This window comes from Rhinatrema bivittatum, chromosome 3 (genome assembly GCF_901001135.1).
Source record: "Rhinatrema bivittatum chromosome 3, aRhiBiv1.1, whole genome shotgun sequence".
Lineage (NCBI taxonomy): Eukaryota > Metazoa > Chordata > Amphibia > Gymnophiona > Rhinatrematidae > Rhinatrema > Rhinatrema bivittatum.
The window spans coordinates 178,363,751-178,378,388 of NC_042617.1; the positions used below are offsets into that span (position 1 = coordinate 178,363,751).

The following is a 14,638-nucleotide window of genomic DNA, read 5'->3' on the forward strand; positions in this document are numbered from 1 at the left end:
TGCTGGACCCTGCCTTCATCATCCTGACCTGGACTGCCCCTTCCTGGTCAAAGAGGATGCCTATACTATTGGGGCCAGGGTGGTACTGAGCCAACATTCTATATCTAGATCCTTGGTTCCATGTTCTTTCTATTCTCGCAAATTCTCCCCAGCGGAAAAAAACTATAGTATTGGAGACTGAGAATTACTTGCTATTAAATTAGCCTTGGAGGAATGGCGCCCTTGGTTAGAGGGCGCTCAGCATAAATTTACGATATTTACAGATCACAAGAATCTTGAACATTTAAGTCATGCCCAGCATCTCAATGCCCATCAAGCCCGATGGGCTCTGTTTTTCTCTAAGTTCAACTTTGAACTCCGGTATCGCCCAGCTGAAAAGAATCTCCGGGCAGATGCCGTATCCCGTTCTTTCGAACTTGAAGACATTCCCAAAGAACCCGGTCATATTATTTAACCAGCCTGTATCTGCTTGTCTGCGACTCACCTAGTCCCAGCTGGGAAAACGGTTGTGCCCCATCGCCTCCGGGAAAGGCTTCTCCGATGGGCACACAATTCCAAGTTTGTTGGCCACCCAGGGTGAGCATGAACTCTAGCCCTGCTCCAGCAATTCTTTTGGTGGCCCACTATGGTCTCTGATGCAAAAGCATACATCGATTCCTGTAATACCTGCGCTCAACAGAAATCCCCGGTCTGTCGACCTTGGGGTTTACTTCAACCGCTTCCTGCTCTCAAAGAATCATGGACGCATCTTTCCACGGATTTCATCGTGGACCTGCTGCCATCGAAAGGTAACACGGTCATATGGGTGACTATCGATAGGTTCTCTAAAATGGCCCATTTTTGTTTCATTACCAGGCTTATCTTCCGCTCCAGAGTTGGCACGCCTTTTCTTCCTCCACATATTTTGCCTGCACGGCTTACCCAAGGACATTGTGTCGGACAGAGGTCCACAGTTTGTCGCCCATTACTGGTGCGCTCTTTGCAGCAAGTTTGGCATCAATATCAGCCTGACTACAGCTTACCATCCACAGGCCAACGGACAAGCTGTACGTACAAATAGCTATTTGAAGGCCTTTCTCCGCGCCTATATAAATGACCGTCAAGACAACTGGTCCGAACTCCTTCCCTGGGCGGAGTTCTCCCACAGCTCCCATATTGCCACAGGCACGTTGCCGTTCTCCATTGTTTATGGGAAGCAGCCTTGACCACCTCTACCCATACTGTTGACTGTACCTTCTCTTGCTGCGCAAGCTACTGCAGATGCCCTCAAGGTTCTCTGGAATCAGATGAATCTTCACATGCGCCAAGCCGCAACCCGGGCCAAGAAGTCTGCGGATACGCATCGACGCTCTGCTCCTGAATTCCTTCCTGGCCAGAAAGTCTGGTTAAGTACACGATACATTTGTCTTAAGATACCGTCTCAAAGGTTCACACTTAGATACATCGGACCTTTCCCAGTTACTTGTCGTGTTGGACCAACGAGCTTCAGCAGCCACCAACTTTGGGAATCCATAATACTTTCCACGTGTCACTTCTGAAGCCAGTAATCCTATTCTGGCCTTCATGCAAGATTCCTGAACCATTTTCGCTTGTTGCGGAGTCCGACACCACTTACAAGGTCCATGAAGTTCTCAGTGTTCGTCGTAGGGGCCGCCGGTGGGAATACCTCTTATCCCAGGACAAGCAAGATGCTAGTCCTCACATATGGGTGACGTCACTGACGGAGCCCTATTGCGGGAAAACTTTCTGTCAAAGTTTCTAGAAACATTTGACTGGCACTGTGAGGCCACTGAGCATGCCCAGTATGCCATGATATTCTCTGCCACAGGGGTCTCTCTCTAGTCTTCGTTTTTCCTCGCTGCTGTAGGCATCGCGGATTAGGAGCCTTTGTGAGTTCCCTCACAACTTTGTGTGACTAAAATTCATATTTTTTTCTCAGAATATTCTCCCACACGGGATCTCTCTCGATTTTCCACCGGCTGGTGAGTAAATCTGTGTCTCATTTACTCTCGGAGTAAAACTAAATTTTCTCTCATGAATTCTCTTTTGTCATCGATGGCTGTTGATACAAAATGGCTATGGGTTTTAAAAAATGTCCCGTTTGTAACCATACAATGTCCATTACGGACCCACATCTCGAGTGTGTGATGTGTTTAGGAGAGAAACACGACATCAGTTCCTGCCCTAAGTATGCAGAGATGATGGTGAAAGGAAGAAAGAACCGCCAGGAGAAGATGGAACATTTATTCCATCTGCAACTTCTCCCTTGACTTCGATGAAATCGTCTCCGGCCGGAGTCTCCAAGCGTGTACTTTTCAAAAAACGCTGTCCGGAAGGATCGGGAGACCATCCATCGCCATCGATAGCATCGGTGAAATCAGTCGGCGAACACCGATCAAAGCATCGTCATCGACACCGACATCCATTGGCATCGGAGTCACCTCTCTCCCCAGGGGAATCGAGCGTGAAGCAGCCATGGACCCAGGAAACACCCATTCCTTCAACACCTGGGCCTGCTCATGAAGAGACGCCAATTGCTGAATCTCCACAGGGCTCTGTGGAGGATATACCAGCACAGTCTCTGCCACCGCGTACAACTGCACTGTCCACACCAGTTGTAACACCGGAATTGTCTGATTTTATCAGACAAGCGGTTCTTCAGGCACTTAAGGAACAACAGTTAACTCCGGCACCTTCGCCGATGCCGGTGATCACACCGATGCCGGTAACAACACCGATGCCGGTGCTCGCATCGAAGCAGATCCCTGCATCGACACCGATCTTCGCACCGATACCGACGGTTCTGTCGATGCCAATCTCAACACCGATACCGTCGACATTTTTGAAACCTCTGCTGGAGCACCCCTCGATGCCAACACCGATGCCAACCCCCATGCCGTTGATGCCAATGACGCCCGGGGACCCGGGATGACTGGAAATGGCACTTTTCTAACTTCTCATGAAGAAAATTGAGAAAGTAGTTGATGCCCTTCCACCAAAACCATCAGAAGATACTTCTGCAGAGATACCCTCTGATGATCCACAACCAGGACCTTCGGGGCTCCATCATCCACCAAGATCCTCCCCGCTGTCTCCATATCAGGATGATCCAAATGACACTTGGGATGATAACCACACAGATACATCATCTGACGATTTTATGTCGGAGCCTTCACCTCCAGATCAAAGGAAAAAGTCTCTACCAGAGGATTTATCCTTTAACAACTTCATTCAAGATATGGCAGACACCATACCCTTCACATTGGTTGCGGTAGAGGATACCAAACAGCAGACAATGGAGGTACTCCAATTTGTTGACCCTCCAAAGCAGGTATTGGCCATACCTATTCATGAGGTTCTCCTAGATCTACAACATCGACTCTGGGAGCACCCATGCTCTGTGCCTGCTTTAATAAACAAATGGACACTATGGTACAATCTGGTACAATCTGTTCCTGGATATCAAAAATTGCAGCTTCCTCATCAGTCAGTAGTGGTGGAATCTGCTCAAAAGAAATCAAAAAGAATACATCCGCATTCTTCAACTCCCCCGGAGAAAGATCATAGATTTTTAGACTCCCTGGGTAGGAAGGTATACCAAGGAGCTATCCTGAATACCAGAATTTCCTCCTATCAACTCTACATGACTCAGTATCAGAGGAATCTGTGGAAACAGATGCAGGAGTTCACTACATCTTTACCACAGCAATATCAGGAAGCAGCCCAGGCAATCATCCATAAGGGACTTGAAGCTGGGAAGCATGAAGTCAGGGCTGCTTATGATAGCTTCGAAACAGCTTCCAGGACAGCGGCTTCTGGGATTTGTGCTAGGCGTTGGGCATGGCTTAAGGCCTCTGACCTTAGACCTGAGGTCCAGGATAAACTGGTTGATTTGCCATTTCTGGGAGACAACCTATTCGGTTCAAAGGTCCAAGATGCTGTGGCACAACTGAAAGAGCATGCAGAAACCCTGCGCCAACTATCACTAGTTCCACAGGAATCTTCCACACAGCCATCTCGCCGTCCTCCACGATGTGAACCCAGACGTCCATTCTACCGGCAAAGACGTTACTACCCGCCAGCATCGAGGGGTAGGTCCACTAGGCCGCAACAACGTTCTCAGTCCAGACAAACAAGGGCTGCTCGGCCTCAGCCCCCGCCACAGACAGGACCAGCTGCGGGGTTTTGAGGCCACAACCAGGAAACAAATCCATCTCCTCAACCCTCAAGCAGATCTACCAGTAGGAGGCCGAATATCCTACTTTTACAACCATTGGATAAGCATAACAACAGACCAGTGGGTACTTTCCATAGTCTCTCGAGGTTACAAACTCAATTTCCTCTCAATTCCAACAGATTCTCCTCCAAGACCATATCCGCAGGACAAATCTCACATAATTCATCTACAAGCAGAATTATCCACCCTTCTGAGAGCCAGAGCTATACAACTGGTGCCCCGGACTCAGCAGGGCAGAGGATTCTACTCCCGTTATTTCCTCATTCCAAAGAAAACCGGAGGCCTATGTCCCATCCTCGATCTCAGAAATCTCAACAAATTTCTGAAGAAAGAAAAGTTCAGAATGGTCTCTTTAGGCACCATGCTTCCACTTCTTCAAACAAGAGATTGGCTTTGTTCTCTGGATCTTCAAGACGCTTACGCTCACATCCCAATATTCCCTCCTCATCGCAAGTATCTGCGCTTCATGGTGGGTCATCAACATTTCCAGTACAGAGTACTGCCATTCGGACTTGCCTCTGCTCCCAGAGTATTCACCAAATGTTTGGCAGTAATAGCAGCACACTTGCACAAGGAAAGTGTCCATCTCTTCCCATATATAGACAACTGGCTCATCAGAAGCCAATCTCAAGAAGGAGCTCTGGCTTCTCTCAGTCGAACAATTACCCTTCTTCATTCCATGGGCTTTCTCATCAATTATCAAAAGTCCCATCTCACTCCGTCTCACCTGCTTCAATTTATAGGAGCAGAATTGAACACCATCCTCTGAAAGGCCTTTCTACCCGAGGATCGGGCAGAGACACTTTCCCTTCTGGCAAAATCCATTTATTCACAGAAACAAGCGACAGCTCATCAGTTTCTAACCTTACTAGGCCACATGGCCTCCACAGTTCATGTCACTCCTATGGCAAGGTTAGCCATGAGAGTCACTCAATGGACTCTAAGGTCACAATGGATCCAAGCCATTCAACCACTGTCTTCTCCAATTCAAGTAACCCACCAGCTCCGTTCATCGCTACTTTGGTGGGCGAGCAAGGACAATTTGCGCAAGGGCCTACCCTTCCAACATCCTGTCCCATAAGTAACTTTAACTACAGATGCATCCACCTTGGGTTGGGGAGCCCATATAAACAATCTCCAAACCCAAGGTACCTGGACAAAATTCGAAGCAACATTTCAAATCAATTTCCTGGAACTTTGAGCTATACGTTATGTGCTGCATGCGTTCAAGGACTGCCTTTCACACAAGACTGTTCTGATCCAAAAGGACAACACAGTAGCCATGTGGTACATCAACAAACAGGTGGGTACAGGCTCGTATCTCCTTTGTCAAGAAGCTGCACAGATTTGGGACTGGGCCCTGACACACTCAATCTTTCTCAAGGCCACTTATCTGGCAGGCATTCACAATGTACCTGCGGATCGACTCAGTCGTCAGTTCCAACCACACGAATGGTCCCTGGATACCGCAATATCGACCAGGATATTTCAGCGTTGGGGGCAACCAACAATAGATCTCTTTGCGTCACATCTGAATCACAAAGTGGACAAATTCTGTTCTCTATACAAACAGAAAAACCAGCCAGCCAAGGACGCCTTTGCTCGCCCTTGGAACTCAGGCCTTCTATACACGTATCCTCCAATACCGCTCATAACCAAAACTCTAGTGAAGCTACAACAGGACAAGGGTTCCATGATACTCATAGCCCCGTATTGGCCTCGACAAGTATGGTTTCCCACACTTCTGGACCTCTCAGTCAGGGATCCCATTCGTCTGGGAGTAGCTCCCACTCTCATAACTCAGGATCAGGGTCTGTTACGCCATCCCAACCTTCAATCCCTATCCCTGACAGCATGGATGTTGAAAGCTTGATCTTACAACCACTCAATCTCTCAACCAATGTATCTCAAGTGCTTATAGCTTCACGTAAACCTTCAACACGAAAGAATTATTCTTCCAAATGGAAAAGGTTTTCTTTGTGGTGCAGGCAAAAGAGTATTGATCCTTTCACCTGCCCCACAACTTCTCTACTAGACTACTTATACCATCTTTCAGACTCTGGTCTCCAGACTTCATCTGTAAGAGTCCATTTAAGTGCAATCTCAGCTTACCATAACAAGATGGGAGATGCACCAATATCCATACAACCTCTTGTCAGCAGGTTTATGAGAGGTTTAACTCAACTTAAGCCACCAATTTGGCCGCCAGTCACAGAATGGGACCTGAATTTGGTCTTAACAAGGCTCATGCATTCTCCTTTCGAACCCATGAACTCCTGTGATGTTAAATTTCTCACATGGAAGACTATCTTCCTCATAGCCATTACATCAGCTAGAAGGGTTAGTGAGTTACAAGCACTTGTCACGTACTCACTCTATACAAAGTTCTTACATGACAGAGTGGTTCTCCGTACACATCCAAAATTCCTTCCCAAGGTAGTCACGGAATTCCACTTGAACCAATCCATAGTTTTACCCACATTCTTTCCAAGGCCTCATTCTCACCAAGGGGAACGGGCCTTACATACCTTGGACTGTAAACGTGCGCTAGCATTTTACTTAGACCGCACTGCAGTCAATAGGAAATCCACTCAGCTCTTTGTATCTTATGATCCAAACAAACTGGGTAAATCAGTGGGTAAACATACTCTATCCAACTGGTTAGCAGATTGCATACAGTTTTGTTATGAAAGAGCAGGCCTTCCTCTCCAAGGGCGAGTAAAGGCACATTCAGTAAGAGCAATGTCAACCTCAGTAGCACACTATCGTTCAGTGCCAATTCTTGACATATGTAAAGCAGCAACATGGAGTTCTCTTCACACCTTTGCAGCTCATTACTGTTTAGATAAAGAAGGACGACAAGATTCAGCCTATGGACAATCTGTCTTAAATAACTTATTTCCAGTTTAATCCCAACTCCTTCTACATCCAACCTGCTGTGATCTTCGGCTGGCTCATTTTCACCAACAATACTTCACTGTTGCTTCACTACAAAATGACTCAGCCTCTAGCTTGCTAATCACCCATATGTGAAGATTAGCATCCTGCTTGTCCTGGGATAAAGCAAAATTGCTTACCTTGTAATAGGTGTTATCCCAGGACAGCAGGATGTAGTCCTCACGAAACCCATCCGCCACCCCTCGGAGTTGGGTATGTTACCTTTTATTATTTATTTTTGCTAAAGCTTATTGCTATATACGAGACTAGAGAGAGACCCCTGTGGCCGAGAATATCATGGCATGCTGGGCATGCTCAGTGGCCTCACAGTGCCAGTCAAAAGTTTCTAGAAACTTTGACAGAAATTTTTCCCGCAATAGGGCTCCATCAGTGACGTCACCCATATGTGAGGACTACATCCTGCTGTCCTGGGATAACACCTATTACAAGGTAAGCAATTTTGCTCTCTCCTGGGAGGGGTACGGCCCAGAAGAGAATTTGTGGGAACCAACTCGTAACATCCTGGATAAAAACCTTCTCCTCCAGTTTCATCGCGCCATCCGGGCAAACCAAGACCTCCAAGGGGGGGCCATAAGGGAGGGGGTACTGTTGCGTGTGCTGGCCGCGGCATGCCCGCGACCAGACCCTCTTACCCTCTACAGCCTAGTCCAGCATCTGCCGGCTCCGTCCTCGGGCTACCCCTGGTGCTCCTGAAGCTACGACGAATGCCTGTGTTCCGCAGTGGGCCTCTCCGTGCGACCCACGGAGAGACACCACCGTCCAGCGCCATGCCGCTCCCTAGGCACACGCGCATGCATCACAATATCCTTTAAAGGGCCTGCGGCAGGAACTTGGCCGCGGCCCTGGATGATGATGTCGCTGAAGCTCCGGTATATAAGGCCAGGCTCAGCTCCTGTTAGTCGCCTTTGCAACAGGTCTCCACGCTGCTCGTGTACTTTGTTGCTTCCTGGTGATTCCTTCGTGTTCCTGGTTCCTGATCCCTTTAGTTCCTGTTCCTGGTTTGTCTTCGTTGTTCCTGTGTTCGTGTTACCTGGCCTCTCTTCGGATTGATCTTCTCCTGAACCCGACCACTGCTTTGCCTGACTACACTATTGATCTTCTCCTGGACCCGACCATTGCTTTGCCTGACTATGCTATTGATCTTCTCCTAACCCGACCACTGCTTTGCCTGACTATGCTATTGATCTTCTCCTTGACCCGACCTCCGCTTTGCCTGACCATGTTACTGATCATCTCCTAGTCCAGACCTCCATTTTGCCTGATTACACTACGGATCATCTCCCAGTCCAGACCTCCTCTTTGCCTGACCACGCTATTGATCTCCTCCTAGACTTGACCTCAGCCTTGCCTTGCCATCACTACTTGATTGCCGCCAGCCCTGACTTCAGTCTGCTCTATGACGCCTCCATTGTCCTTGTCCTGGACTTGGCCTTTCAGGCTTCGGCCTATTCTTGCTCGGACACCCCCTGTCAGACTTTTGTTCCTCTTGGCGCCCGGGTCTCCGGGACTTCGTCTCATCCAGTACAGACTCTTCGGCTTTACTGTTGCTGCCTCTGGGCTGACCTTCATTTCTTCCCATCGACAACAACACATGGAGGCCCACCTAACTCCAGCCGGCTCCGGTATCCAAAGGCTCAACCCACAGGGACCGAGGGCTGGAATTGGCGAAGCTCCAGTCGGCCTCTGTCAGTCAGCCCACTCCGCCTGCCGACGGTGGGGACCCCAAGGGTCCACCTCTTACGCAACACAGATTGCAATCCACAAAAGGACATTGCCTCTTATCCCATGACTTTTTAATTTTCTTAGAAGTCTGTCATGGGGGACTTTGTTAAATAACTTCTAAAAATCCAAATACACTAACTTGTCAATTTTAAAAGCTTTGCACGCGACAAAACTGGGAGATACATGCATTATTCAGACCCCTGTGCGCTGCACGGATTTTAAAAGGCCCACAGCCACGCATGTATCTTCTGTTGAGAATTCAAAAATCTTTTTGCCAAAAAGGGGCAGGGCATGGGCAGGCTGGGTCTGTCGCATGAATCCAAAATTAAGTAGTTAAACGCACAAGCGTGCGCCGGGGTCCCCTACTGCATAAATTTACTTCTACTGTGGATGGCGTTTAAGTCATGTAACAAAAAAATATACTTTAGCCAGCGGGCTTTTAAGGGTTGGGGTAATAGCATAAAAGGAAAGAAAGTTAGCTAGGTGGATTAGGAAGTTCTCGCCTTTACTGGGGTGAATTGGAAGCGAACTGGGAAAAAGGCTATTGCATTGGTACATATAGCTACTAACATTCCCCCTATTTATGTGCGCGAGACGACATTTACGTGCATATGCATGCGTCAGTATAAAATCGTGCACACATATACATGCATGTAGCTGATTTTATTACACGTTACAAAATCGCCGCGTCCATGTGTGTTCTTAGTCCCGTCCCCCCAGTTCCTCCACTATCTCTCCCTTCTCCTCCAGATTCATCCCCCTTCTACTCTATCTTCACACCTCTCTCCCTCTTTCATACAGCCTCTCATTCAGGCTCCCTCTGTCCCTCTCACACACACACACATACCCTCATACAGGCTCGCCCTCTCTCACACTTACACACACCATTACACAGGCTCCTTCTTTCTCTTGCACCCAAACACTCTCACACAGGATACCTCTCTCTACACACACACTCACCCCTGAACACAGGCTCCCTCTCTCTCACACATACACCCTCACACCCTTACACAGGCTCCCTCTCTCTTGCACCCAAACCATCTGACAGGCTTCCTCTCTCTACACTCACACAGATCCCTGCACCCAGGCTCCCTCTCTCTCACTCATATATACTCCCAAACACTCTTACATAGGCTCCCTCTCTCTCTTGCACCCAAACACTCTCACACATGCTCTCTCTCTCTCTACACTCACACACACCCTGCACCCAGGCTCTCCCTTTCTCTCTCACAAACATACCCCTTTTGCACAGGCTCCCTCTCTCGCGCACATGCATACACCCACACACTCTTACACAGGATTCCTTTCTCTTTTGCACCCAAACACTCTCACATATGCTATCTCTATCTTCACACACATCCTGCACATAGGGTCTCCCTCTCTCATACACAGTGTCCCATTCTGACATGCTCTTTTTTACACAGACTCATGTAGGCTCCCACTTCCTTATTTCTCACACACTCATATTCAGTCTCTCACTCCCACAAGCTCCTGCTGTCACATGTTCTTTCTCACATGCAGGCTCCCACATATATATACACACAGAAGCTCCCATACTCTCATATTCTCTCGCATGCAGGCTTCCACTGTCAGATGTTCGCTATCACACATAGGCTCCCACATATGCAAACAAGCTTCTGCTCATATACAGGTTTCCACTCTCACATGTTCTCACATTCAGGCTCCACTCCCACACACAAGCTCCCATACTGTTCCTCTCCCCCTCTCTCAAACACACAGACACACACATACACACACACACACACACAAAAGCATTCTACTGGGGCCTTTGCTTACTGCAGGGCATCCGCTTCTTGGACTGCTGCAGGATGAACTCTGTGGCATTCCTGCTTTGGAGTCTCCTCTTTTTAGGCTGCCACAAGGTGGGCTCCACAGTGACCTTGCTTCAGGGATTTGAGACCACTAGGCAACATTGATTAAATAGTCTGTGGCCCACAGCCCTCTTAGATCCTTGGCCACTAGCGAGATGGGCTCTATGGGCCAAATTTTAAAACTTATGCGCGGGTGTAGATTTGTTCACACAACCCAGCGCGAACAAATCTACGCCCGATTTTATAACATGCGTGCGATTCGCACAAGGGGGTGCACACATGTGCACCTTGTGCATGCCGAGCCCGAGGGGAGCCCCGATGGCTTTCCCCGTTCCCTCCATTTCGGAGCGGCCTTGGAGGTAACTTTTTCTCCGGGGCCCCCCCCCCACCTGCCCCTCCCTTCCCCTATCTAACCCACCCCCCAGCCCTAACTAAATCCACCCCCCTACCTTTGTTGAAAAACTTACGCCTGCCGGCCAGCTGCCAGCATGCTATGTCGGAGCACTCGCCCCCGGACTGCCCCTTTTTGCAAGCCCCGGGACATACGTGCGTCCCGGGGCTTGCGCGCGCCGCCAAGCCTATGCAAAATAGGCTCGGCGCACGCAGGGGCAGATTTTCTCGGGCTACGTGCGTAGCCTTTGAAAATCTGCCCCTATATGCAGCCTGCCGGCCCTCTCAGGTCATTGGACATGAGCGAGATGGGCTCTGCTCATGGCCCACCAGACCTCGCTCCAAATTTTGCACAAGTGAAAATCAGGCATTTCTGTGAGAAACATGAACAACCCAAGGCCAAGAAGCCAGTGAACAGAAAAAGTATATCTCAGATAAGACACTTGGCAACCTTTAACATTAGCCATAGTTTTAGAGAAGATTCAGTATTTTTCCATCTCTTATATGGAAGTCCCGGAAAAGAAAAAAATAGTATAGCACTTTGTTATCAATGATTGTATATAAGAAAGCTGTATGCCATGTATTTTTTGAGTAGATTCTGGGACACGTCTGATTATGTCTGTCTCAATCTACTCCAGAGAACTGACTGTATTTCTCGCATTCTTAACTGTCTCTTATTTCCTTCTTTTACTTCATAAAATATAATTGCTTAGTTACAAGACTGAGAAATTTCTTTACCTTTCATACAAACCTAAGAGGAATAGCCCTTGGGATATAACCACAGGGAGAAAAGGTCCCCTGGTGGGAAATTTTCCTGGAGACACCTTCCCCACAGATGAACAATCCAGAAAAAAATATTTTAGAAATAAAAACATTTGATTTATGATAAGTTGAGATGTATTACCTAGGTCTTGTTTTGGCTAATAGCCTTTAATTGAAATTCATATTCAGATTGCAGTGTGTATTTTATTATCAAATGCAGGCAGTATAGCTATTAGATATGAAGGAAACTACTGCAAATCTTATTTATACATGCCTTTCTAAGAAGATTAAAATTCTAGACACCTGGAAAACACCACCCACAGAGGTTCTGAATATGTTGTCCATAGTTCTACAAACTTGCAATGTTTTTGTTTTCCTTTTTCATAGCCTTGGTGGAGGCCCAGATGATGCAAAAGAAATTATGCGACACAGTTTCTTTGTTGGAGTAAACTGGCAAGATGTGTATGATAAAAAGGTATGTCTTTCTAAGATGCAAGCTAGATGAATTTGTCAGTCTGCCAAACTGAATGAGTAAATATGGGACTAAATTACAGTAGCTGCTTATAAAAAAAAAATATATATAACCATTTTTTTTCTTGCAGGATGATTTATCAGCAGTGCTGATAAACATTAATGTTTGTAATAAATATGAAACAGTGCCTATCCGCTAATAGAATATAATTTGTACAATTTGGAAATATAGTTCTCATGATAACATTAATCTTTATTATATAATATTCACAAAAGGCATTAAAAGCTTTATATATTTAATTTCATCTATGAAATATTTTTTTATGCTGAGTCCTTTCACAGCTTGCTATCATGCTGCTGCCCAATAAGATTTCAGTATGGTATCAAGCAGCTTGGGCCATCCCTAGGGTGAATCAGGGATACTGTCTCATGCCCTACACTTTAACGACATGGCAAGCAGGGTTCCCAGTAACCTTATCTACCAACTTTATGCAATTTATCCTACAAGGTTAGCAGAAATGGAACATTGATGACAAGGATCTAATAATCCCACACTGGGGCTGCACCCTTCGCTCTGCACCTTTCTATAGCTCTCCTACAAGCAGCAGCTAAGATTGTAGAATCTTGAAAATATAGCAGGAATTAAGTCATCTTTCCATCTCATCAAATAGTATTGTATGGTTGTCAGCATTTCAGTATAGCTAACTTTGGAATTTACTCCAAATAGCTACCTAAAACTTTTGGATTTGGCTTTAGGATTTTAGTGTTAATTACTTGTCTTTCTAAATCTGAGCTTAAAGTAAATTACATTCAGGTACAGTAGGTATTTTCCTGCCCCAAGGGTCTGTTTTACTAAGGCTTTTCTCCTATTCTGTGTCTATGGGGAAAATGCTTAGTAAATGAGGCCCTAAGTTTAGACCTCAGGAGGTGGCGGGTGAAATGACTTGCCCAAGGTCATAAGGAGCATAAGTGGGAAAAATGGGTTTGAACCTTGGTTTCCGAGTTCTCAGCTCACTACTCTATCCACTAGGCTTCTCTTCCATTCCTTTTCTTTTCCATTTGAAGATTCTTACTTATTTTAGAGGCTTTTAAAGAACAGATTTTTGCTATAAACATTGGAAGGTTGGGGAAATGCAGAACTTATAGCTTAATATATTTTCAGATTTTGCATAAAGTAATCTTTCTCTCATAGTTGTGTGATGATTGACTTCTTTAATAGAGATTTCCAGTCATTGTTGCATTTTTTTTTTTTATTTATTTCTTTATTGATTTTTAACATGTATAAACAAAAATAACATTTCCGATGTAGTATTGGAGACACATAAAAAAGCAGTATTGTTGTACAACAGAGAAGATAAACCAACACTAACACTCAGTTACTAACAGTGGTAAGAATCCTCCCTCCCTTCCCTCCTCCCCCCACCCTCTCTCATCACTAGGCTCGGTCTCTAGGCTCTGAAAAGGTTAAGCTGTAATAAATGTTCGATTCAGCCTGTTCCTTACATGCTTGTGCTCGGAGATCTAGAAGATGACTCGTAGTGTAGATCCAGACGTCTTTTAATAAAGTCTTTCTGGGAATCAGGGAGTGTCCCTCCGTACTTACTCCAAATGTCCAAACATTTCTGTTGAGCTTTAATAGATTTGGTCTTGGCAGTCATATGTTCAAATAAGTACAACGTGAAGACACGTCCTTTCCAATGCCCTAGGGTCGGCCTGTCTGATGACATCCATTGAGTTGTAATCACTTGGAGCGACACCATCAAAACTTTGTCCAGGAACAGTCTGTCAGTGACCGACATAGTCGGCCGTACGATGCCTGTAGTGCGAAAGAGGCAAAAGATCGGATCTCTGGGTAGGTTCCATGTTAAAATCTGATCCAAGGCTGACAAGACCTCTTCCCAGTATTGACGTATCCGGGAACAGTCCCACACGCTATGGAAGAAGGTTCCCTTTTCAGTAGCACACTTCAGACAACGATCGGAGTCACATAGTTTAGCGGCATATACACACGCCCGGGGCATATACATACAATGAAGCATTTTGAACCCCACTTCTTGTAGCAAAACATTTTCCGAAACGGTAATACAAGATTTGAGTGCCCGAGTTATCTCCGCAAAGGATATTGTAAGGCCTGCTTGCTTAAGCCATTTATTTTGTATAGAAGTCAAGATATTGTCATTTGGAAAACATTTCACCTCCACAGAAAATCTAGAACAAGAATTAGATTTAGCTCCTTTAGGTTGTAAAATCCCCTGCAACCGATAGT

The 14,638-nt window shown here is 46.3% G+C and overlaps 1 protein-coding gene across 4 annotated transcripts in view; it reads left to right on the plus strand.

The window, feature by feature from the left end:
- AKT3 (AKT serine/threonine kinase 3) overlaps window positions 1-14,638 on the plus strand; it is a 1,010,799-nt gene that overhangs the window by 875,353 nt on the left and 120,808 nt on the right. For all 4 annotated transcript variants that reach the window (XM_029593967.1, XM_029593963.1, XM_029593964.1 and 1 more), the window contains one exon: window positions 12,289-12,376. In XM_029593967.1, coding sequence (XP_029449827.1) covers window positions 12,289-12,376 — 88 coding nt within the window. The remainder of the gene's footprint in view (window positions 1-12,288; window positions 12,377-14,638) is intronic.